This window comes from Eumetopias jubatus, unplaced genomic scaffold (assembly GCF_037043125.1).
Source record: "Eumetopias jubatus isolate StellerSeaLion01/CBP00866 unplaced genomic scaffold, mEumJub1_p1.0 scaffold_17, whole genome shotgun sequence".
In the NCBI taxonomy this organism is placed as follows: Eukaryota; Metazoa; Chordata; class Mammalia; order Carnivora; family Otariidae; genus Eumetopias; species Eumetopias jubatus.
Genome location: NW_028274823.1, coordinates 73,793,204 through 73,815,470, shown reverse-complemented (window position 1 = coordinate 73,815,470; position 22,267 = coordinate 73,793,204). Strand labels below are relative to the sequence as shown.

The window sequence follows — 22,267 nt, the reverse complement described above, 5'->3', positions numbered from 1 at the left end:
GTCAACTCCTATTACATTGCCTGTTATCTTAACAGTTCTGTGTGTACATTACTATTTGAAGATTGTAGTTTTCCATCTCTGACCCATTCATTTGTACTATAAGAGAAGCTTAGTACCAACACTGACTTTATCTGCCACATGCATAATGTAATCTGCTGTGCATTTTCTCAATAGGTATCTGTTGCCTGTGCATACAGTGATCTGGATTAACACCTTTCTTTTATTTATTCATTCAGTCATTCATTCAGGCATCCCACCAACCACTTTGTTAGCACCCACTATGTACCAGGCACTCTGAATAATGATATGGGATCTTGGAAAAAGTGAATGGTATGGAAATGAATGTAGGGACAGTTTTCATGTTTGAATTAAGTCTCAAAAGACATGTAGAAGGATTCAGAGAGTCACCCTTTCAGCCATGACTGAGTAACCAGTACTGGACTATCCTTCCTGCCATAAACAATTTTAAAACTGGGAAAAATATATTCATCAACCGCTTTCAGGTATTGAACAGACAGTGCAAGTCTCTGATTATTGAGAGAAAGGAGACACACAAAGTAAGCTCCATAATAATTACCCTTGTTCTCTTCCTGGAGGCCGTTTCCTATCTGTAGTAGCGGGAGGCAGCATCCAAACAGAATACAGTTGTTTTGCTGAGCTACGGAGAGAGAATCAGAGTTCTGGATCGCTAATATAGCTGGACTTTGTGGGTCGTAGTAGCAGATAGGAGTGAATTTCACAGAGAAGGTACGGCAAAAATCTGTACTGGGATCCTCTTTAGTGATTGGATGAAGATTAACCTGCTGAATGTTAGAGGCGAGTCCTGGCAGAGAATAGTAACTGGGGAGGTGTGAGCTAAGTGGAGGATACGGAGGCTTAACAGTGCCGAGAATCATCCAGTGGAGACTACCTTGTAGTCGAACATCCCAGGAATTCAACCGAGACCCCAGGAAGACTTTAGGAATAGAGATACCTTCACCCTAGAGGTCTACTCTAGACACTCTCAAAGATTGAAAACAAGTTTCAAAAGGATCAAGCTGACAAGCTGATGTGCAAATAAACGAACCCCTTAAGAGAACATAACTCTCTCTAAAAAAAGACCAGACTGTCAACACTATAGCATCAACGATATACAGCATATAATAAAAGTTTCTAGGTATGAAAAGAAGCCGAAAAAAAGTGATCCCATAACCAGGAAAAGAAAACGATAAACAGAAACACAGCCAAAGATGTTGGAGGTAACAGAAAAGAAGTTTCAAACAGTTATTAATATGTTTAGGAAGTCTGAGGAAAAATTATCATAATAAATGACCTGATGGAGACTATCAATAGGAGAAAAAGAGAAATTCTAAAAATGAATAAAATACGCCTGAGGTGAAACATTTAGAGGATAGAAGAAAAGATCAGTGGACTTGAAGACAAGACAATAGAAACTATTCAAACTGATGCAAATGATTAAAAGTTTAAAGAAAAAAAACAGAGACCCAGTGATCTGTGGGACAATATCAAGCATTATAACATATGTGTAAAAAATATAATGAAGTCATAAAGATTTTTAAACTCCTCAGAAGCGTTGCCTACACTAACTCTCCTTGCTTTTTTCTCTCCCACAGTCTTGAACTTGCTCCAAGAGGGCATCCCTTCCCCCACCCATCATGACACCGAAATCTCTTGCAAAGGTTATCTTTCACCTCTGTATTGTCAAATCTAATAGTTAATTCCTCTTGTAATTTGACCTATAAGCATCATTTAACATAGCTAATGTTCCCTCTTCCTTGAAACTCTTTATTTTCTTTTTTAACTGGCTTTTGCTATTTTCTGGTTTTCTTCTGACCTCACAAGCCACTTCTATTCAATCATTTTGTTGGTAGCACCTCACATCCCCAACCTCTGAATGGAACAGTCAGAGCTCAGCTCTCAGACCTGTCCTCCTCTCCCCAGATTATTTTAAATAGCCCCTCTCTCCGGATAATTCTCTCAAATGTTATAAATCTCTGCCTTTGTCCTGAACTCCAGATTTCTTCATCCTACCATCTGCTTGACATCTCCATTTTGATTAATAGTGAACAGCTAAAACTTCACACAGGCAAAAGAAAATTCCTGATCTTTCCATCTGCCCACCCAGAGGCTGCGCCCCCCACGATCTTGCCCTTCTCTGTGAAGGATAATTTCACTTTTCACCTTGCTCCATTCTTTGTGCATCTTTTCAACATCTCATATCCAAATTGGTTTGCAAATCCTATCAGACTACCGAGAGATCCAGAATCTAATCACTTCTCTGTACCTCCCCCAACGGCCTTTGTCCAGATCACCGCTGTCTCATCTGTGTTAACTATCAGCCTATGTAACCGATGCCTGCCCTGGCTCCCACCCCTCATTCCTCTACTACAGTCCATTCTCTGAATAGCAGCCAGCACGACCTCCTGCAACATAAATCAGACTACATTTCTCCTAAGCTAAAAACATCCAAAGGCTCCTCAACCTATTCCGAGTAGGATCTTTTCCTTTTCCTACTTCTGGCTCATACATACGATCAATGAAACTACTAAAGTATTTGTTAAATGTGCTACTAGATATTCACAAATCATGTGGCTGGGTTTTTTTGAAACTAGATGCAGGCTATTTCATGTATTCCTATTAACTTTCAGGATATCACTTTCAGTCCACCATCCCATCTGTGGAGATAATTTTAGGTCACAACTCTGCACTGCAGGTGGTACCAGTAACTCATGTCGTTGGCATACTCTGTATGTTTCCCTTCAAATCATTGACAAAGAGGTTGAGGAAGATAGGCTGTCTCATTTCAGAAATGGTTAATACCCATAATCTTCTCCTGTTTTTGGAATGAACTCCTTTGGAAATGTACTCAGGGCCCCCCACATCCTGCCTTCAGTCACGTGAGGTGAGGTGGCATGCGAGGCAGGGTAGCATGGGTGGTATGCCCTGATCGTTTGGCAATGGAGCTCTTCCAGGGAAAGAAGCAGGGAGGCTTCCTTCCTGAAAACACTTAAGCATGCACCTACTTACTCTCAGACATCTCCACCTGCCACTTTTATTTAGCCTCCCATGTGCTTAGCTGCGACCTGCAGGTTTCTGGAAAAGGGAACTCAGGGATATAACCATTCCACCTTTCAACCATTGGTGTCCATGAGCATCATGAAAGTCTGTCTCCTCTAACACACACACAAAATGGGGAGGAGGTGGCAGTCAGAATGAATACGAATGAAGAGAAGAATTAATGATGAGCATTGTGACTCATGTGGGAATTAAAGAATTAAACACTTCTCCTGATTCCCAGACGTTCTTCAGCATCTTCCCCTCTAACGGAAGAGGCAAAGGGAAAAGTCCATTCTGAGCCGAGGTGCCCCAATGACCCGTTGTATAACTTCCGTCGTGTTTGTCCTCTGCCAGGAACCTACTGTCAGCAGAGGGAGGTCGAGGCCATCATGGAAGGTGACGAGGAGGACAGAGGCTGTTGTTGCTGCAAGCCGGGCCACCTGCCGCACCTCTTGTCCTGCAATGCTGCATTTCACCTCCGCTGGCTCACCTGGGAGATCACCCGGACACAGTACATCCTGGAGGGCTACAGCATCATAGACAACAATGCAGCCACCATGCTGCAGGTGTTTGACCTCCGAAGGATCCTCATCCGGTACTACATCAAGGTACCGCTGCCCTGGGGCCCCAGACACTTGTCTGAGTACTAGTTCTGGGCTGACTCGAGGAGCTCCTGAAAAGCTTTGCAAAAAGCTAGATGCTGAAGCTTCTCTTTATCTTCTGAATCTGAGCCCCCGCTAAGTTTGGGAACCATTGGTTTTGTGAAAAATCCTCCAGGGCTTTGGTTTCGCCTGGAGTTCACGGCCTGAGTCTCTGTCCAAGTCTGGGCACTAATAGGCAGTTCCTTTTCTTACCTAGATCTGTTTCTTCCCTTCTAACCCAGCCGAGCTAGGGGGAGGATGGCGGTGATAAATGGCAACATCCTGAAAACATCACCAAGGCTCCATGTTTACATGTTACAAGTAGTAGTTGAGATGCTCTGCCATTTCCGCTTAAAATGAAAACTCAAACAGATAGTAAAATGGTCCAGTTAGGATTAGTTATGACCGCCTTTCTTGCTCACGTATTTTTCCCGTTGCTCAGTATCCATGTCTGCCCAACCTGTATGAAACTCAGAAAATGTCCGTGTTTGGAGTTCAGTCTCCCAGAGAACTAATGTGAGCTTTGGGCGAGGGTGCAGAGGGCCAATGGGGCGACGGCACTTGCTAAAGGCGGAGGAACAAGTGGGAGCAGCCAAGGCTGAGGAAGTCTTTGTGATGGTTCCTGTTTTGAGGGAGCTCTTTGCATGGTGGGAGCCCTGGAGCCTGGCCCTCAGAGGGGCCCACATTTTAATGCCATTTACAAGGAGGACACTCATCCATCTGAGATCTCAGACTTCCTGCCAGCTGAGGCTGAGAGAGGTGGTCCAGCAGAAATGAGGAAATACAAAACAGAAAGATAGCACGGGTGCCTGAAGCTTCAGGAATTCCCACCAACTGAAAAGGAAGACGTTTAGAAATTCAGAATAGCTACTTAGGAGAGCCCCACGTGTGCACCAATACTGCTAAAGTTTACAGGAAATAGAAGACAGACTGTGAAAAGTCAGAAGGTTAAATAACTCTTAATTATCACATCCCAACGCAGCTGCAACGAGAAATGTTCATGAAATGCTTTCCTGTGCTGACTATTTAAAACAGATTTAGTGGCTGGACTCACCACCTTCATGCATCCTGAAGGGATGGAGAAATTTCCATCCATACCTCACACAAAACTGTCGGTGTTTTGCCCAGCCTTACATACACTGGGGAAGATTTGGAAAGCAAATCAGGGAGTGGTGAGCTCCTGCCTCCTAGCTTCACAGTTTGCTCCCTCCACCTTGTAAACTAGGCTGCAAGAAGTTTTTCCTACAGAGTCAATCCTAGGAAGCTCAGTGTATCAACTGGTAGTAGATTTGGCAGTGGGTCCAGAAAGAACGGTGGTACACTCCTGTGAGAAGTATGTTTCTCTCACACATAAATAAAGAATGGGGTGATAGCTCCGTTGCAGGAAGTCCTAGGCACCCAGGTTCCTTCCAGCCGCCAGGTCCACCATTTTGGAACCTTCGTGTTCCAAGGTGGAAGCTTAAATGGTTGGAGGAGAGGACAGAGGAAATGAAGAGCGAGGGCGTGCACCTGTGGTCTCCTAGAAGGGCTCCTGGACACTGCCACAGTATGTCCCTGTTATGTCCCGGGGGCCAGAGGCCCGTCCTGTCCGTGCCAGCTGGGAGGGGGTAGGGAACGTGCATTCTGGGCAGCCTGGAACCCAGGTACAAACCGTCTGGAGCCCTCACTGTTGCTTCCGGTAGAGTTTCCACCCTGCCCCCATCCCCCCCTCTTTGCACAAACATTCCCCTGTGCTCCCCACCCCCAACCCTGCCAGGCATCCTCCTCCAGCTCCTCTCTCCTCATTCCACGTGCACACAAGCTACCCTAGGGCCCGTGCCGATATTCACCCCACCTTGCTCTGAAATCTGTTCTACTTCACTTTCCAGCAACTCCCTAAGCACAGGAGCCGTACACACCTGACTCCTCTCTGGGTCCCCAGAGTTCAGTGTGATGACTTGCATAGGGCAGTGTCCGGTGCATTTTTTGGATGGAATGGACAAAGGTAACGTGGATCCTGGGTCCAGGCCATACCAATCTGGGTGGATGAGATTCAGATGTTGGCAAGAGTCTGAGTGACCGGCTGTAGGCATTCGTGTTGTGAATGCAACACTGAGCCACATCTCTGTGAATCGGGAGCTCCCCGTCAACAGCCTTTCCATGAGCCAGACAGGTGGGCGGATCCAGCTCACATGATGGAGCCACAGCAAGTCACTATGGGTGAGAGAGACGGGAGAAAGGATGAGATACCTTTTCTGGGGCTTTTCTAGAGGCCTCGGGGGCACCACCTGGGACCTGCTTTTTAACCCTTCCCTCCCTTGAACTAGTAAGTGAATCAATATTCACTTTCCTCCTCTCCTAACTCCAAGAAACATGCCTCCCAATTCCCTGTATGTTTTCTAACATGGCAATTTGCAATCTGATAAACAAGTCCAGGATAATGTGCAAATGGCAGAGGCTGAAGGAGCTCCCCCCGCCGGCCCCCGGAACCTGCCAGGTAATATTTAGTTTGTGGGAGAACAATGCCTTTAACTCTGTTTTCCAAGAAAGGGGGCTCTGCCAACATGAGGGTTTCAGGTGGGGTAGGAGAGGTGCACAGTGCAATGGTTCGCTACCTGGTGGGGGGCTTCTCACGAGCTGGGGGCAGCCCCGTGGCATCACACTCCCTGAATAAGCCAGCTAATTATGGATTTGCACGTCCTACCCAGAAATTCCGATTCCACGGGCCTGGGGAGGGGCCCTAGCACCTGTATTTTTGAATTAGTTTCCTAAGTGATTTAATATACAATGAGGCTTGGGAAGGACTACAGACGTATTTGTGCTCAATAGAAACAGATTTCTCTTAAATTCCAAATCAGTGCTCAGGAAGGCCTGAGATGTGGGGGCTGATGGGGTCTCACGGCGCCTCCTGGTTAATTCACATCAACACCGACAGGGCTGTTCATGCGAGGCTTTCTCTAAATACAGCACTCAGTGCTTGCCCACCCTTTGGTGAGGGGTAGCTCAGAACTTGTGCTCATTCCCCCGCGGAGTTAGTTAAAGAAAATGTCAGGTGTGCCGAGTGGTTGTTAGAACAGGAGAAGCAGTCTTTTAGGGTAAAAAACTAACGAGTGTTTTCTTCTTTGGCTTTGGTTACATGGTGAACAAAATCACCTTTGTAGTGCTGGATTGCTTCAAGTTTCAAGAACTTGGTTTCATTCTTTTTATCATTAATATTATTTTTATTGGGCCGGCAAATCAAAAAGGAAGAAAAGCTTGGAATAATTCCATTACACAAAAGGATTTTTTTAAATCTCCTAATAAACTGGGTCAGTTCCGCCACCCTCTATGAATATATTTGAAATCATTTCCTTCCTGATGACTGGAGGTTTTCCCTGGTGCCGCCTCCTCCTTCCCTCCATTTATTAGTGTTCAAAACCGGCTTAGCAGTCAAGAAATCAGCTTTCAGCAAGGGCCGGGTTTTCCCGCTGCCATTGTTCCTGTCCAAGCCTTTCAGAAAGGAGAGGGGCTTATCGCTTGCCTTGCAGAATGGGGAGCGTGAAACCTGGACATGTGGGGGACTGCGTGCCAGGGCCCCTCTCCTGGAATGCGCTGTCTGATAGAATACGCTGATCTACAATTAAAATGAGAAACCAGGAGAATCCCTGCTGGAGGAGCTAGATATGGTGAATTAATTCAGAAGAGGTCTTGCTTTCAACATGGATCAGGTTCTATGTCAACGATTCTTTTTCCCCAGCCTTATTTCTCAGTTTTACTTAGTGTTGTACCCATTTCATCCTGACAGATTCTGAAGGATTGCACACTGCTCATTGACTCTGTCTCCCTGAAAGAATTTCTGCCTAAATCAAGTGGAAACGGGGCATGGTTTGCAAGGATTGGGTGTGTTCTGTGTTCTCTGGGCAAGAGGAACAGATTCCCCTTGCGCACTCGGGGGCGGGGGGCGGGGAGCCCAGCTGGGGGTGTGCTGAGAAGTCGACACTGCAAGATTTTGCCAGACCTAGGGGAGGAAGTTATAGCCTCTGGGATTCAAAGTCCTTGTTAACTATTCTGACTTCATCGGTCGAGGGGGTTATTTTCATTCCCCCCCCTTGAAATGAATGAAAAGGTAAACGTCCTTCGAGTTTTGTTTGTTGTTCCTATCTGGTTCATGGGATTAGGACATATTGGGAAAAACTAGACCAGATGTTTGCTAGAGCCAGATGTTCCCGCAGACCCAATTTCTTTGAATTTCTTTGTGGCCTTTGTAGTTGTCAGCAGAGACGCCGTGCCTTTGGCCACGGTCACGGATCCCCTTCTGCTTGTAACTCTGGGTCAACTGCTTACCCTGCCTACCTCCTAGAAGCTTTAAATTATCCTGCCAGCAAGTAGACAATGGAAAACCCTCCAGAGTCAGAATGACATTTCTGAACATTAGACTCAGCTGTCTCTCCTGGCCCCTAATGTCATCTGTGGCCTCACCCCTGCTCCAGACCTCACCCGAGCAGCTACTGCTCCGTCCCTGAGCCTCAAGCCCCCCGGGTAGGTAAGGCAGAGATGCCTGGCCTCCTGCTGAGTTCTTCATGTGCACTCGCTCATTTTAAACCCCAAAATAATGAAGAGAAGTGGGCTTCGCTCCTTCCTACCTGTCCTTCCTACCCTCCACTCAGCTTCCTACGGCCTCTCCCTCCTTACCCTGAAGGGACTTCTCCAGGCCAGCAAGGTTGTCCTGGGCCCAGTGCTGCAGAAATGCGATAGTGCACGAACCGTGGATGTCATTTGGGGTCTCCCCTGCTCCCGCACTTTGGGGTCAGGTGGGCTATGAAGCCTAATAGGGAATATGCCCCAAAGAAGGAAGGCCACACGCCATGAGCCACAGATTAGCCTTACCGAAAGTCCAGGCGGCTGGTGGTCCAGACAGTGGAGAACGGCTGAGTCAGGCCTTTCCCGTTGTTTGGCCCCAATCCGGGGACCACCTGCTCAAACTCCTCAGACACCCTGAGATCAGACACTCCTCAGCAACCTCCGACCTCGGCGCTCCAGATTTCATGACCCAGCCGAAGGGAGGGAAGAGCCAGAGAGAGGGCAGGAGGCTGCCTGGAGAAGTGTCTTTGCCCACTCAAGTCACAGGTGCCAGCCCCCTAAGCCCTGGCCAGGCCCAGGCCGTGTGCATTCCTGTTCTGTCTTCTTCCTCGGGAGGAACGTGTGTCTATGATCAGAGAACGACGTCGATTAAGGGTTTGGGGTCATGAGAGCGTGCATCACTGCCTCCTCGCACCAAATACTACCGCTCCTTGTTTCTTGTGATTCCCAGGTGAGATGCAAGCCCGGCTTCTAGGGCGGGAGGGGAGGGGGCCCAGCCTCAGTGGCGCTGAGCACCATGTCCATTTGCCCGTGGTAATAAAGTGTAGTGAAGGTTGCAGGGGAGGTATACTCTCCCATCTGCTGCTGATGTGCCTGTATCGGAGCTGGATTTTCACCTTCTCTGCTGTATTTTGACCTCTCCGGGCTGGGAGCTAGCCTTTCTGGAGGAGGAATTCATTCGCCAACTACAGGATGGCTTTCAATAAAGCTGTGACTCAGAACGAGAAGGCCCGAGGGTGGCATTTTCACCAACTGGGATTCCTAAGCGGCGTGTCTGATGGAGGGGAAAACACGGGTTATTTGGGAAGGCACCACAGATGTCCACTGTCTGGGCGCCCGGGATTACGTACGCATGTGTGTTTTGACAATTCTCCATCATAAGTACTTTCCATAAGAACTTTGGTGTTTTCGTTCATTAAACACTCCTGGGCTGGGGTCCTGGAAGAGGGTCTGCCCCCGTTTCTTTCGGCTGGATCAGCCATGCTTGGCATCCATGGAAGCCTGCAGTAACCCAAGGGTGCTTTTGTGTGTCTCTCAGAAAGGATTGGGCTGGCTGTCACTCTTCTTCACCACGAAACTTCCGTCCTGGTACATTCTGTTAACGTTCTGTTCTTCTCACTCTCCTCATCCCCATGGTGACCCATAAGAGAGGACATTTTAGAATGTCCCAAGTGAGTTCCTATGCATTAAATCTAGCAGGAAAGGGGCACCTGGGTGGCTCAGTTGGTTAAGTGTCTGCCCCAGGGTCCTGGGATTGAGCCCCAAGTCTGGCTCCCTGCTTAGCAGGGAGTCTGCTTCTCCCTCTGCTCCTCACCCCACTCATGCTCTCTCTCTCTCTCAAATAAATGAATAAAAAATCTTTAAAAAAAATCTAGCAGGAAATACAATGACACCACATGTCAATCCCTGACATTGATTGACTTTATGAGATATAATAAATAAAAAGTCGTTCTGTCTTTAGAATGGCTGTAAGGGCTCAAAATCTTGCTTTCTCTCTGCAGAGTATAATATACTATATGGTAACGTCCCCCAAACTTCTCTCCTGGATCAAAAATGAATCCCTTCTGAAGTCTCTGCAGCCCTTTGCCAAGTGGCATTATATCGAGCGTGACCTTGCCATGTTCAACATTAACGTTGATGATGACTACGTCCCGTGTCTCCAGGGGATAACCCGTGCCAGCTACTGTAACGTTTATCTAGAATGGATTCAGTACTGTGCACGGAAGAGACAAGAGGTAGGTCAGAGAGGTGGGGGCTGGAGGCGTTGGGTTAAATATAAAACACAAGGAGCATTTTATAAAGTCCATCTCTTGTAATACTGTATGGTAGATGATAATAACATAGTGGAGAGAGAACATTGGTATTTGGATAAATGTTTATTTAACACGTAAGCAAAATTTTAAAGGAAGAAGTCATATACCTTGTCTCCAGTGGAGGAGTCTTGAAGGTATATTTCCCTCTATACCGTGCTCAGGCTTAGTGTGGTTTTAAGCCTCTGGCATGGCTTTCAAACTCTGGAAACTTCTTTGTGTAGAGCTGCTTTTTGAGATTTCCGCACAAAGGATATCTGTGCTGAAATGCAGAGGAGTTACTGGTCGTATTGAATCGTGGACAGGCAACAAATCTGTTCAGCAATCAAGATGGTCCCACCCGGTCCCACAGTTGTGTCTCTTGTGCATTATTGCTCCCGTGCTGGGACACTTCTGGAGATGAATGCAGCCTCTTGGAAATGAAACCAAGGACAATGACAGCTTCTCAAAAGAAGAGGAGGAGGGTTGGCAAGGAGGAGGAGCAAGAGGAGGAGAGAGGGGAGGGAAGCAAAGGGAGGGAGTTGGTTGACTTTGCTTCCTGGGGTTCGAAAAGCTGGATCAGGATTCCGTTGATGGAGACAGTAGATTCAAGTTGAAAACAAGCTCCTCAGTAGTGAAGTATGTCACCCGATGACTTGTGGGGACAAACCAAATTACGACCCTAATCCAGGTCCTTGGCCTTTTCGTGAGTGATTGGAAACAGGTTGTCGAAGGAGCGGGTGACAGAATCTGCTTTCTCCAGATGCAGCAAGGAGAATGTGTGCTGATTTCTTAACCCCTGCGCGGCTTCTTCCGGTGGTTGGGGTATTCAAAGAATCTATCGGTACCCCTAGCTATCCCTGGGATAGTGCTCTTCTCTCCTCATTTCATTCATGGAATCATTTCATTTCTCTTGTAAAAGCTATTTTGACTCTTTCTTCTGCATTTTCCCCACCCCCTTTTTAAGCTGACTTTGGATGACCTCTTTAATTTGGCTGTTGACTGTGGACTTATGGTCAATTCAGGGCTCCTCGTTCTAGGGAAAACAGAAAACCCTCACCTGCCCATGGTTCCTGTACTCCTTCCCTCCCTGCTAGTCACGCCCCTGCCCTGTGGTAAGGTGGGCGTTCATTTGTAAGCTCCCCCCATCCTCACCTATGAAGTGCCATATTCAAAATTCCAGAGAATTGGGTCAGCAAGGCACATGGTAGCCTCTTTTCTCCCCTAAAGTAGCTTCCTCATTTCAAATTTTTTTCCATGTCCAACCACGAGAGAAAGTGTTTCAGGAATCAGAGAGTCCTCCATCCCTGGGGCATCCTACTGGACCAAGTGACCACAATGGCTGACTTGCAAAGCCCCTTGGGATGTGATTCTGTGTCAGGGCATGATGGAACCCTTGGGAAAGTTGAATTAACCTCCTTGCTCTTTCAGCCCTCCAAGAACCTGGACAGCGATGAGGACTCTCCTTTAGTGACCCTGTCCTTTGCCTTGTGCATCCTGGGGAGGAGAGCTCTGGGAACGGCAGCCCACAACATGGCTCTCAGGTATGTGAAGAAACAGTTGGTACAGGCACCAGGATTTTATATTTTTGACAGATTTTTGTCATTTTCTTTATTTTAAAGTTGGACTGCTTATGTAGATAGTTCTTGCCATAATAAATCATGTTGGGCTCATAAGGAGACTTTTGGATCACTGTGACCTTTGGGAGTTCTACATTTGGAAATGGCACTAATACAGAGTAGCTAAATCCCCGGGCTTCTGGGTACAGGACCTTCTGTGTTACAGGGATCCTGGTGGATTTGCTGGAAAGATGAAATGAAATCATTTATAGGAATTACCTAGCCTGGTCTCTAGCAAAATTAATGCTTAATAGAGGTCTGTTCCCAGGGCGCCTGGGTGGCTCAGTCAGTTGAGTGTCCGACTCTTGCTTTCGGTTCAGGTTTGATCTCAGGGTCATGAGATCAAGCCCCGAGTCGGGCTCCACGCTCAAGGTGGAGTCTGCTGGAGACTCTCCCTCCCTCTCCCTCTGCCTCCCACCCCCCATGCTTGTGCTTGCGCTCTTGCTCTCTCTCTCTCAAATAAATAAATCTTAACAAAAAATAAAGTTTCATTCCTTTTCCCTGTTTTTCCACACAAAAGAAAAGCATCACGTCTGTGCTCTAGTCCAGACTACCCTGCCCTGTCTCTGTGGGGCTTTGATTAATTGGATGTCCCTTTGGCTGTTTTTTCAAGCTCTCTTTCTACCAGATCTTCCTGCCCTGTATGTAAATAGATCAAGTTTCTCTCCTTTTTTAAACAGTTGAGCTATAATTGACATACAACTTTGTATTAGTTTCATAATGATTCAATATTTGTATATATTGCAAAATGATCACCGCCATAAGTCTAGTTAATGTGCATCACCACATGTATTTTTATTATGTTACAAACCTTTTATCTTGTGATGGGAACTTTTAAGATTTACTCTCTTAGCAACTTTCAAGTATGCGATACAGTATCATTAACTAGAGTCACGACGCTGTACATTACAACCCATGACTTATTTATCTATGACGAGGTTGGTGCCTTTTTCCCACCTTCACCCATTTCGTATGTCCCCACCCCCACCTCAGCACCCACCAGTCTGTTCTCTGTATCTATGAGCTTGGTTTTTTCATTTTGTTTTTTTTAGATTCTATATATATAAGATCATACGGTATTTGCCTTCCTCTGACTGACTTCACTTAGCATAATGCCCTCAAGGTCCATCCATGTTGTCAAAAATGGTAGGATTTCCTTTTTTTTTTTTTTAAGATTTTATTTATTTATTTGACAGAGAGAGACACAGCGAGAGAGGGAACACAAGCAGGGGGAGTGGGAGAGGGAGAAGCAGGCTTCCCGCCGAGCAGGGAGCCTGACGTGGGGCTCGACCCCAGGACCCTGGGATCATGACCTGAGCCGAAGGCAGACGCTTAACGACTGAGCCACCCAGGCGCCCCAGATTTCCTTCTTCTTATGGATGAATAATATTTCCAAGTTTCTCTTCTTAAAGAACAAAAACAAAGTTAAATCCTCTCCTGGCCTTTTCACCCTCCACCCTCTATCACCCGGTCTTCTCTTGCATTCGTGAGCAAGCTCTGGAAATTTCTGTCACCAATGACGCAGAGCTCAGCGGCCCCCACCACCCCGCTGCCAGTTTGCCTTCTGCTCCTGCTCCTCCCATGAAGCTGCTCTCATGAGATGGTGTTCTCATCGCCAGGATCGCTGGCCGTTTCAGACTTCTTGGGTACTTAGCACCAGGGGCCGGGTGTTCTAGATACTGCTCGTCTGTCAGGATCACCTCGATGGGTACACATTAAAGTCTCCTGGGGGGCTCTTAAACATCCTGGTGCCCAGGCCCTACCCCAGTCCAGACCAGTGACATCAGAATCCCTGTTGGTGAGGGCAAGCATGAGGATTACTCACGCCCCCCACCCCCCGATGATTTCAGTGTGTGGCCAAGGCTGAGCATCATACAGAACCAGGGAGCTCAAAAAGCAGTTCCGTGTAGGCTCCCCTCACTGGTCTCCCCTCTGCTTGCACTTTCTTCGGGATTTCTGTATCATACCGTTGACACCAGCTTCTTTTGATACTCAACTGGAGTGAGTGTTCGTAGGCCAGGTTATAAGCTTCTAAAGGGCAAAACCCATGCACGTATTGACTTTGCAACCTTCACAAGCCCTGGGGAGTCCAGGGAGACTGTTCCCGAGTGCCCTCCTTCAGGGGACGGCGGGGAGCCAGGGCACCACGCTGTGGAAGGGCATCGGCCATTACGTGTTGTGCGTCGGTAAGGGGTGAAGTGGTGTGGTTGGCGTGTCTCTTCATTTCTTTCTGGAGGCCGTAGCCTTGAGTCACTCAGAGGAAAAAGTCAGCACCGAGGTAGTCAGAACGTGCGACAGCTATTCCTTCAACTCCCACATCTCCGAATTTCCCAATTTTCTTCACAGGTGAGAAAAGCGACATACACGTTAGTGCTGAACTAAAACCTGTTCTAGGAAATACCCCAGGGAGGGAGCTGACGGGCTTCTCCTGCCTGACTCAGCATCCGGCTATGACCCCGAGCCATTCCCTCTGTGGTCTATCGTCTGGGGCCTAATTTAATGATGGAAAGCCTAGCAGGAGGCTCAAAGGTAGGCTTTGTAAAAACAGGATGATGTGGCTACAGCAGGGGCTCCTCACGAAACTGTAAGGAGGGAATGCAGTTGGGGAAGGGCTTCAGAGGATTCTGGAATCACGAGTCTTCAGATAATCCTAGCATCCAGGCGAGCGAGCTTTTGTTTGATCCACTTGAAGTCGGTTTTTTTAAACAAATAAATTCCGAATTATCTGTACAAATTGCAGATAAAATGCTTCAAGGGTTTATTCTCTCAGTTCCCACCTAAGCGATCTGCAAAGACTTCTTCAATCTTGCTCTTTGTGTAACTTGTTCAATTATTCCTGATCCAGGTGTTTCTTGCCTGGTCAGCTTTATTTATTTTTTTTTCTTGATTAAGCACCAGGCTCACCAGCTGCTTTTTTAAACCTTGCGATGATGGGATTTTCTTTGTTTCCAACAGTTTCTCATACTCAGTGTCAGCTCTGCTTGTTCCAAACATAGTGATGAGATAAATCTGGGAATAATATTCTCAGTACTCGGGAAAGATTTGATTATCTGGGACTGGTTCCCTTTACTAAGAGGTCCCACACCACAGCAAAATCCTGTGGTGTGCTTTCATTTCAGTCCAAAGACCAATAAAGGTAACCGATTTCACACTCCGCCCTGGCCCAGTGGTTCTGGGGCCTGACGTCCGTGAAGTTCTGACTTGGTTGTGTCGTGGGACGTGGGGAGGGACGCAGCATGAGGGGAGGTCAGACGGAGCATGACAGGGCCCCCACCTCTACTTCACCCAAACAGCTGTGCTCTATATTTTGTATGCTAGAATTCAATAACTGGTTTTGCTTGCAAAAAAAAAAAAAAAAAAAATTCCATAGCTCAAAAAATGTTTAAATGTAATTTTTATAGATATAATCAAATGGCTCTCCAAAAAAGCTGCCCCAATTTGTAGTCTAACCAAGAGTGTTTTGCCACATCCTCACTAATGCTGGAGATTCGGTCTTTAAATTTTCTAGTCTCATGGGTGAAAAATTATCTCATTCTCATTTGACTTTGCATTTCTATTATTAATAGTGAGGTAAGGATCATTTTACATATTTATTGGCCACATATTTTTTCTGTGAATTGCCTGCCTGTTTATGTGCTTTACCCATTTTTATTAGGCTCTTACTGAGTTTTGGGAGGTATTCTCTCATATTATGATCTTAATATGTGTTAAAAATATTTTCTATCAAGGTGCACTTGTCTTTTATTTTTATCTATAACACCTTTTTAAAAAATTATAATTTCAGGATTTTGTGTCTTTCTTAAAAGTGGTTTTTTTTTTTTTCCCAGCTCCAGGATATAAAAATAATACCTCCTATTTTCTTTCTTTTTTGTTTTTTAAAGATTTTATTTATTTATTTGACAGAGAGAGACACAGCAAGAGAGGGAACACAAGCAGGGGGAGTGGGAGAGGAAGAAACAGGCTTCCTGCTGAGCAGGGAGCCCGATGTGGGGCTCGATCCCAGGACCCTGGGATCATGACCGGAGCCAAAAAAGGTAGATGCTTAACCGGCTGAGCCACTCAGGCACCCAATACCCCCTATTTTCCTCTGATGCTTCTATAGTTTTACTTCTTTCCATTTTTGTTTTGAATCCTGTCAAGTCTTGGGATTTGATTTTACTCTACCTTTTAGGTAATTAGCTACCCTGTTACATTTTCATGGATTCTAGCAGAGGACACGAGACTCCTGGGTCAGAGACAAAGGACTCTATTTCTCATAGCACAGGGGGCAGCATGAGATTCAGCATGTGTGTTTCTGTTTCCCTTGCCCCCAAGACCCACAGGAGTGATGCAGAGCACCATTTTCCAAGACAGAAGAGCACTTAGCTCAAGGAGCCAGCCATTTTGTAGCAGAGACAGATGCCATTTCATCCCTCAAGGGTGCTCACTGCAAACGTGGTGCTGGGGAATAGCCTGGGTCTTGCATTCTTGGCAAAGCAGTAGGCTATGTTGGAGAATGAGCCCACTAGACTATTGGCTCCCGACAAATTCAAGTAGAACGTATTTTCATACTTGATGGGAGATCGGGATCCATTTCTTTTTTTCCCAGATGGATTGCTAATAGTCCAATACCATTTGCTAAGTAACTCCTCGTTAGTGATTCAGTCAGGTTAAAAACGCCACTAACTTGAAATACCACTTTTGCCATATGCTACATTCCCATTCATAGGTGGTACACTTCCGGATTTACATGTCTGTTAAAGTGATCCATCTCTCTGTTCTTATAACAAAACCATACTGTTTGGTTCCCTAGAGTGATAACATTGTTTTGATATCTGATCAGTCTAGTCCCCTGTTTTTGCTTTTGTCTTGTCGTTTTGTGCTGGGTGCTATTCTTGCTCATGTTCTCCTCAGATGAAATTTAGACGCACATTTCATAGAAAGCTCTGCTGGCATTTTGATCGACATTGTGTTGAATTGGCAGATTGAGAAAAGTAACGAACATCATTCAGTCACATGGCGCATCTTTGTGATCATTCTGTTTTTTAAGTGTCTTTCAGGAAACTTGTATCATTTTTTTGAGATTTGTAATCTCTTAATGGATCATTTCTAGATATTTTATAGGTTTATTGTGATTGGGAATAGAATCTTTCTTTCCTGTCACATTTTTAATTGGTTACTGCTGGCATACGGAAAAGTGATTTCTTTTTTTATTTGATCTCATTTGGGGCACCCCTGTGAACTCTGTTATAAACCTAATATTCCAATTATTTCTCTTTAATTTTCTGGTGGGAAGACATATCTACAAATAATGACAGTTACGGCTTTTATCCTCCCCAATATTTACCTTCAGTTCTTTTTCTTATTTCATTGGCTATGACGTCCAGGGCAGTGTTGGAAATGGGCATCTGTGTTAGTTTCCTATTACTTCTGGAACTAATTACCACAAACTTGGTGGGTTAAAGCAACATAAATTAATGGCCGTAGAGTTTTGGAAGTCAGAAGTCCAAAATGGGGTTCACTAGGCTAAAAGCAGGGTATCTGTTGGGCTGCGTTCCTGCTGGAGGCTCTAAGGGGAGAGTCCATGCCCTGTTCTAGAGGCTGCCTCTTGTTCCATCTTTCGAGCCAGCAGTGCAGCATTTTTGATCTCTGTCTGACTCAAACTCTTCTCCTGCTTCCTTCTTTCCCTCACAAGGATCCCTGTGAGTACTTTGGGCCCACCCAGATAGTCCGGGATAATCTCCCCATCTCCAAATTCTTAATCATATGTGCAAAATTCCTTCTGCTCTTTAAGGTCATGTACTCCCAGGTTTCAGGGATTAGGATGTGGACATCTTTGGGGGCCCCTTATTCTGCCTACCACAGCATCCTTGCCTTAATCCACATGTTACAGGGAACAAGAGGAATATTTTAGCATTAAAAAGTAAGGTTTGTTTTAGGTTTGTAATAGACCATTTTATCAAGTCGGGGAATTTCCTCCTCTTCCTGGTAATGAAACTTTTATCAGGAAAGGATGTTGAATTATTTTAAAATGTGGGGGCACACATTCAGATGATATTCTTCTTCTTAAATCTATTAAAGTTATGAGTTACATTAATAGAGTTCTTCTTCCTGAAATATCCTTAGAATTCTGAGATAACCTCTCTTTGGTCATGATATATTATTCTTTTTATACAATGATGAATTCAACTTGCAAATTTTTTTTTTTTCTTAGAGAGAGGGAGAGGGGAGGGGTGCAGAGGGAGAAGGAGAGAGAGAATCTTAAGCAGGCTCCAACACCCAATGCAGAGCCCGTTGTGGGACTCCATCTCACAGCCCTGAGATCATGACCTGAGCTGAAATCAAGAGTCAGATGCTAACTGACTGAGCCACTCAGGTGCCCCACAACTTGCTAATATTTTATTTAGTGTAGTTACCTCTATGTTCAAAGTTTGTGTGGCCCATGAGCTCTGTGTGTGTGCGTGTGTGAAATCTACCCTCATGTAATTTTAAAATCAGGACTATGCCCTTAGGTGTACTTTATGAGACCTCACGGGTCATTTTCACATATTTAATGTTAAGGAGTTAACAGAGGATTTTCGAACACTGACTCCCCAGAGGGGTCTTACACAGCAGCCTAACATAAGTCATAAGCTCTGCTTTATTTGATGGATTTGTTGGGGAAATATTTTTGACTTTACAACAGTGACACAGCACTGATGGAAATCCTCAAGAAATAAAAATATCTACATGCAAAATTGAGAGAATGAGTAAATTGAGAATCACCTTAAATGATATGCTGAATGAAAGTGAGCCAAGAGCACAAGTATATACAATGTCTTAAAATAAAATGTCAATGTGTTTTGGAGATAGAATGGGTTAATATGGATGTACCAAGCAAATACCGGTAATTTTTTTTAGATTTGGAGTTTGAGGCCCATCTTCTTTGGAGAACCGTGTCTCCCACTGAAGAAAGGCACATATCCATAAAGGGATGCATTAGCAGGAAGTCAAAATAGTTTCACTGACCCCAAGCTAAAACATAGCTTGATTGCTGTCTTCAATTACATGGAAAGTGGTGAGCAGATCCTGGCCAATTCTCCATTTATAGAGATAAAGGTGAGAAGATGGTGGCATTTTATAGCAGCAACATGTTTGCTTAAAGAAGAAATATATTACTGGCTCTTGGAGTAGACTAGGGTTCCAAGAGGATAGTGAACCTCAAGATCAACATAGTCTTGAAAAATGGTAGGCAAACAAGCCAGCCATAGGTATGCCATGCCAAGGCCTGTGCAGGAGACTGAGAACCCTCACATGGGTCACTGTTGTGGTCTGAGGTCACAGCTGCCATTTGCCCACCCCTCTCACCACAGTGGACAGAGGAAAACAGTGTTCTTCAGAAATCCAGGACACGATCTCACTTTCTTCTCCCAAACTTCCACTGGAGATGATGCCTAAATGAGGGCCAGGCGTCCTACAGGTTCATCTTGCAGAACAAGATTGAGGTCCACTTGCTTGACTGTGGTTGGAAACTCAGAAGCTAGAATCTAGGGGAGAAACAGACAAAGTAAACATGATGCAACATCCTGATTAAAATTAGGTCATCCAGCTCAAGTCAGAATCTTGGAGCATGTAGAAAACCTGTAAGTTTAAAGCATAGGAAAGAATTTGCAACCTAGAAAAAGGAGCAAGCATTTCTGGGGCCTTGAATTGTAATACTGCACGGGAAGGTCTTCTATCTTGGCCTGGTGTATGGGTTCCACTCTGTGGTCCTGGCTCCCTTCCTTTTCTGACATGGCTAGACGTCTTTAGGAGACACCCAGATTCTCTGGTCCCCTGAGCCCCAGATCTCAGGAGTACCTGGGCAGCTTGATCAGAATATAGACCCCAGGCCCCCTCATAAACCACCAACGTGAGGATCTTCAGGAACTGGGTCAGGAAATCTACTTTCGATGTTGAATGGCTGCCTTGTGCCTGACCCCTGGGGTCCCAAGGCTGGCCTCGGGAAGCACTTTCACTGGCTAATGGCAGTTGACCCATCGATATAGAGGCTCAGGAGCACAAAAGTGTTGGGTGTTAAAACGTCATGAGGTCAAATGTATTTTTATTTTTCTATTTTTTTTTTAGATTTTATTTTTTATTTATTTGACAGAGAGAGACACAGCGAGAGAGGGAACACAAGCAGGGGGAATGGGAGAGGGAGAAGCAGGCTTCCCACGGAGCAGGGAGCCCGACTCGGGGCTCGATCCCAGGACCCTGGGATCATGACCCGAGCCAAAGGCAGACGCTTAACTGACTGAGCCACCCAGGGACCCCTCAAATGTATTTTTAAAAAGCTTTTTATCAAATCTTGCCTTTTAATGATTTCTCGCTTTCATCATTTAGTTGAAAAAACATCACTGAAGGCCACACCCTTACTTTCCTATTATTAGGTGGGATTCTGCAGCATAAACGTCCTTTGGTTTATTTCTGAAGCTTATGCTAAAATGAGACTAAAGGTAGCAGCAAACACTTATGTACGTACAGGGGACAGTGCTCAGTGCTTGATGCGAGTTTACACATTCCGTCCTCTATGGAAGCTTGAGAGATGATGAGGTAGGTACTGTTACTGGCCCCATTTATACAGCTGGAAAAACCAGGGCACAGAGAAGTGACTGGCGTAGGGTTTCACCACGGTGGAGTCCTGCCCAACCTCCAGAGTCCTGCTCCTGACCACCACTCTATGCCACCATTAACCCTGTCTCTGTAGGAATGCCTCAGATCGCCCCCAGCCCTGCGGCAAGCATCCCCACCCTCCTCACATCCCTAAACTTTCTTTGTGGATGGCTCCTGTGTGCGGTTGTACTGCCGAGAGCTGCTGAAGGTGCCTGCTGATGTGCCTCACGGCTCCCGAAGCTCACGGTGGTCCATGCTCAGGGATGCTCCACCCTCTGTCCTGCTGGCCTGGGCTCTCTCCGATGGGAGTTACTTCTGCCTTGTGCTCTCAATGCTCCCGCTCTCTTGAACTTGTCTTCTGCATCTTTCAGGACTCAGGCATGGGTCCCGGCGGACAGATGAATGCTGGACACTGGGGTGGATTTGTTCTCTCCCCCCACTGACCCGTGTCCATTGTCCTGAAACCACACTTGTGCACCCAGTCCCCAATGTAAAGAGATCTTAGCCAGCCCCTCACCCGGCCTCCACATCTCCCTGGACAAGCCTGATTTTAAGGATGAATGCAGAAAGAAAGAGATGATAATGAGGACAAGGGACTTGCCAGTATCAACAAGTATCAGAGCCAAAATTGAAGCTTGGGTTTAGGTTTCTGGCTCCCAGCTCTTTGGGGCCATAGGTGCCTCTCTGTGTGGTACCTGAACTCTAAAACCTAGTGAAGCACCTTGATCCTACCTGAGGGATGCCACTGCTTTCTGTCAGAGTGCTCTTCACCAGGTAGGAGGTAGCTGGGATCCAGGGGCTGGTTTGATTTTAAAACCGATGGACTAGCTTCAAGAGCTAGTTCATTCTAACAGAGCCTCTGGGCTGGTCTGTAAGAAGATGGTCCAGCTACACGCTCTCGACGCAAGGCTGGGTTTCCTGGATGCGAGGTTTCCTGGACGGGTGTGGAAGCAGAAGGCAGCCGTGGCTTTGCTCCGACGCGTCTTCCGTGGCATGAGATACAGAGTATTTGTTCCCACCTGTCCTACCCTCTTTCTTATCCCTTTCTGGCCCATTTCCTCTTAAAGGAAAGGGCTGGAATACTATGTCTTGTGCAAGCACCCACGAGAATGAGTTGAGCTAATGGGATGGAAAGGGCTTAGTAATCCACAAACCATCAGAAAAATGGAAATTACCAACCTCTGTTTCACTTCCTGTTGCTCAGAGGTGGTGCTAGTCACCTGGACCATTGTTGTTCGTTAGTACTGGGAGTGGGGGTGGATCTTTAGCCAGAGAATATGGCCGGGGTGGTGGAATTAGCCACAAAACCAGGGCAGGTTGCTGAATTGCACAGGGTGAGTAAAGCACACGAAGGCATGCTGGGCTCCCGAGCTGGACGTGCTCTCTGAGCCTGGAGTACCAACTGAGGCGGACAGGCCCAGCTCCCTATGCAGCTCTGTTACTAATCAGTAAGCACAGGGAAACCCAGCCTGCAAATCACACTTAATTGTTCGCATATGGTCTACCAGCTCTCCGTTTACTGCGAGACGCGCGGCAACAGAAGGCTCTTCGTGGTGCTGAGCTGTAAACACCGTCTATGGGCCTGTTTGGAAAGGAGCGAAAATGAACAAATCAGTCATTGTTCTGGAGAGCCCACTGCAAGTCCTGCAGGAACTATCCTGGCTTTAAAGTTGTTTCCCCCCAAACCCTAAAATTCGTTTTAGGCCAGGATCCAAGATAATGACCCCAT

The 22,267-nt window shown here is 46.1% G+C and overlaps 1 protein-coding gene across 1 annotated transcript in view; it reads left to right on the top strand.

The window, feature by feature from the left end:
• PCNX2 (pecanex 2) overlaps positions 1 to 22,267 on the top strand; it is a 295,105-nt gene that overhangs the window by 257,403 nt on the left and 15,435 nt on the right. The window contains exons 26-28 of the mRNA XM_028104596.2: positions 3,412 to 3,665; positions 10,019 to 10,252; positions 11,738 to 11,850. Of these exons, the coding sequence (XP_027960397.2) occupies positions 3,412 to 3,665; positions 10,019 to 10,252; positions 11,738 to 11,850 (601 nt within the window). The remainder of the gene's footprint in view (positions 1 to 3,411; positions 3,666 to 10,018; positions 10,253 to 11,737; positions 11,851 to 22,267) is intronic.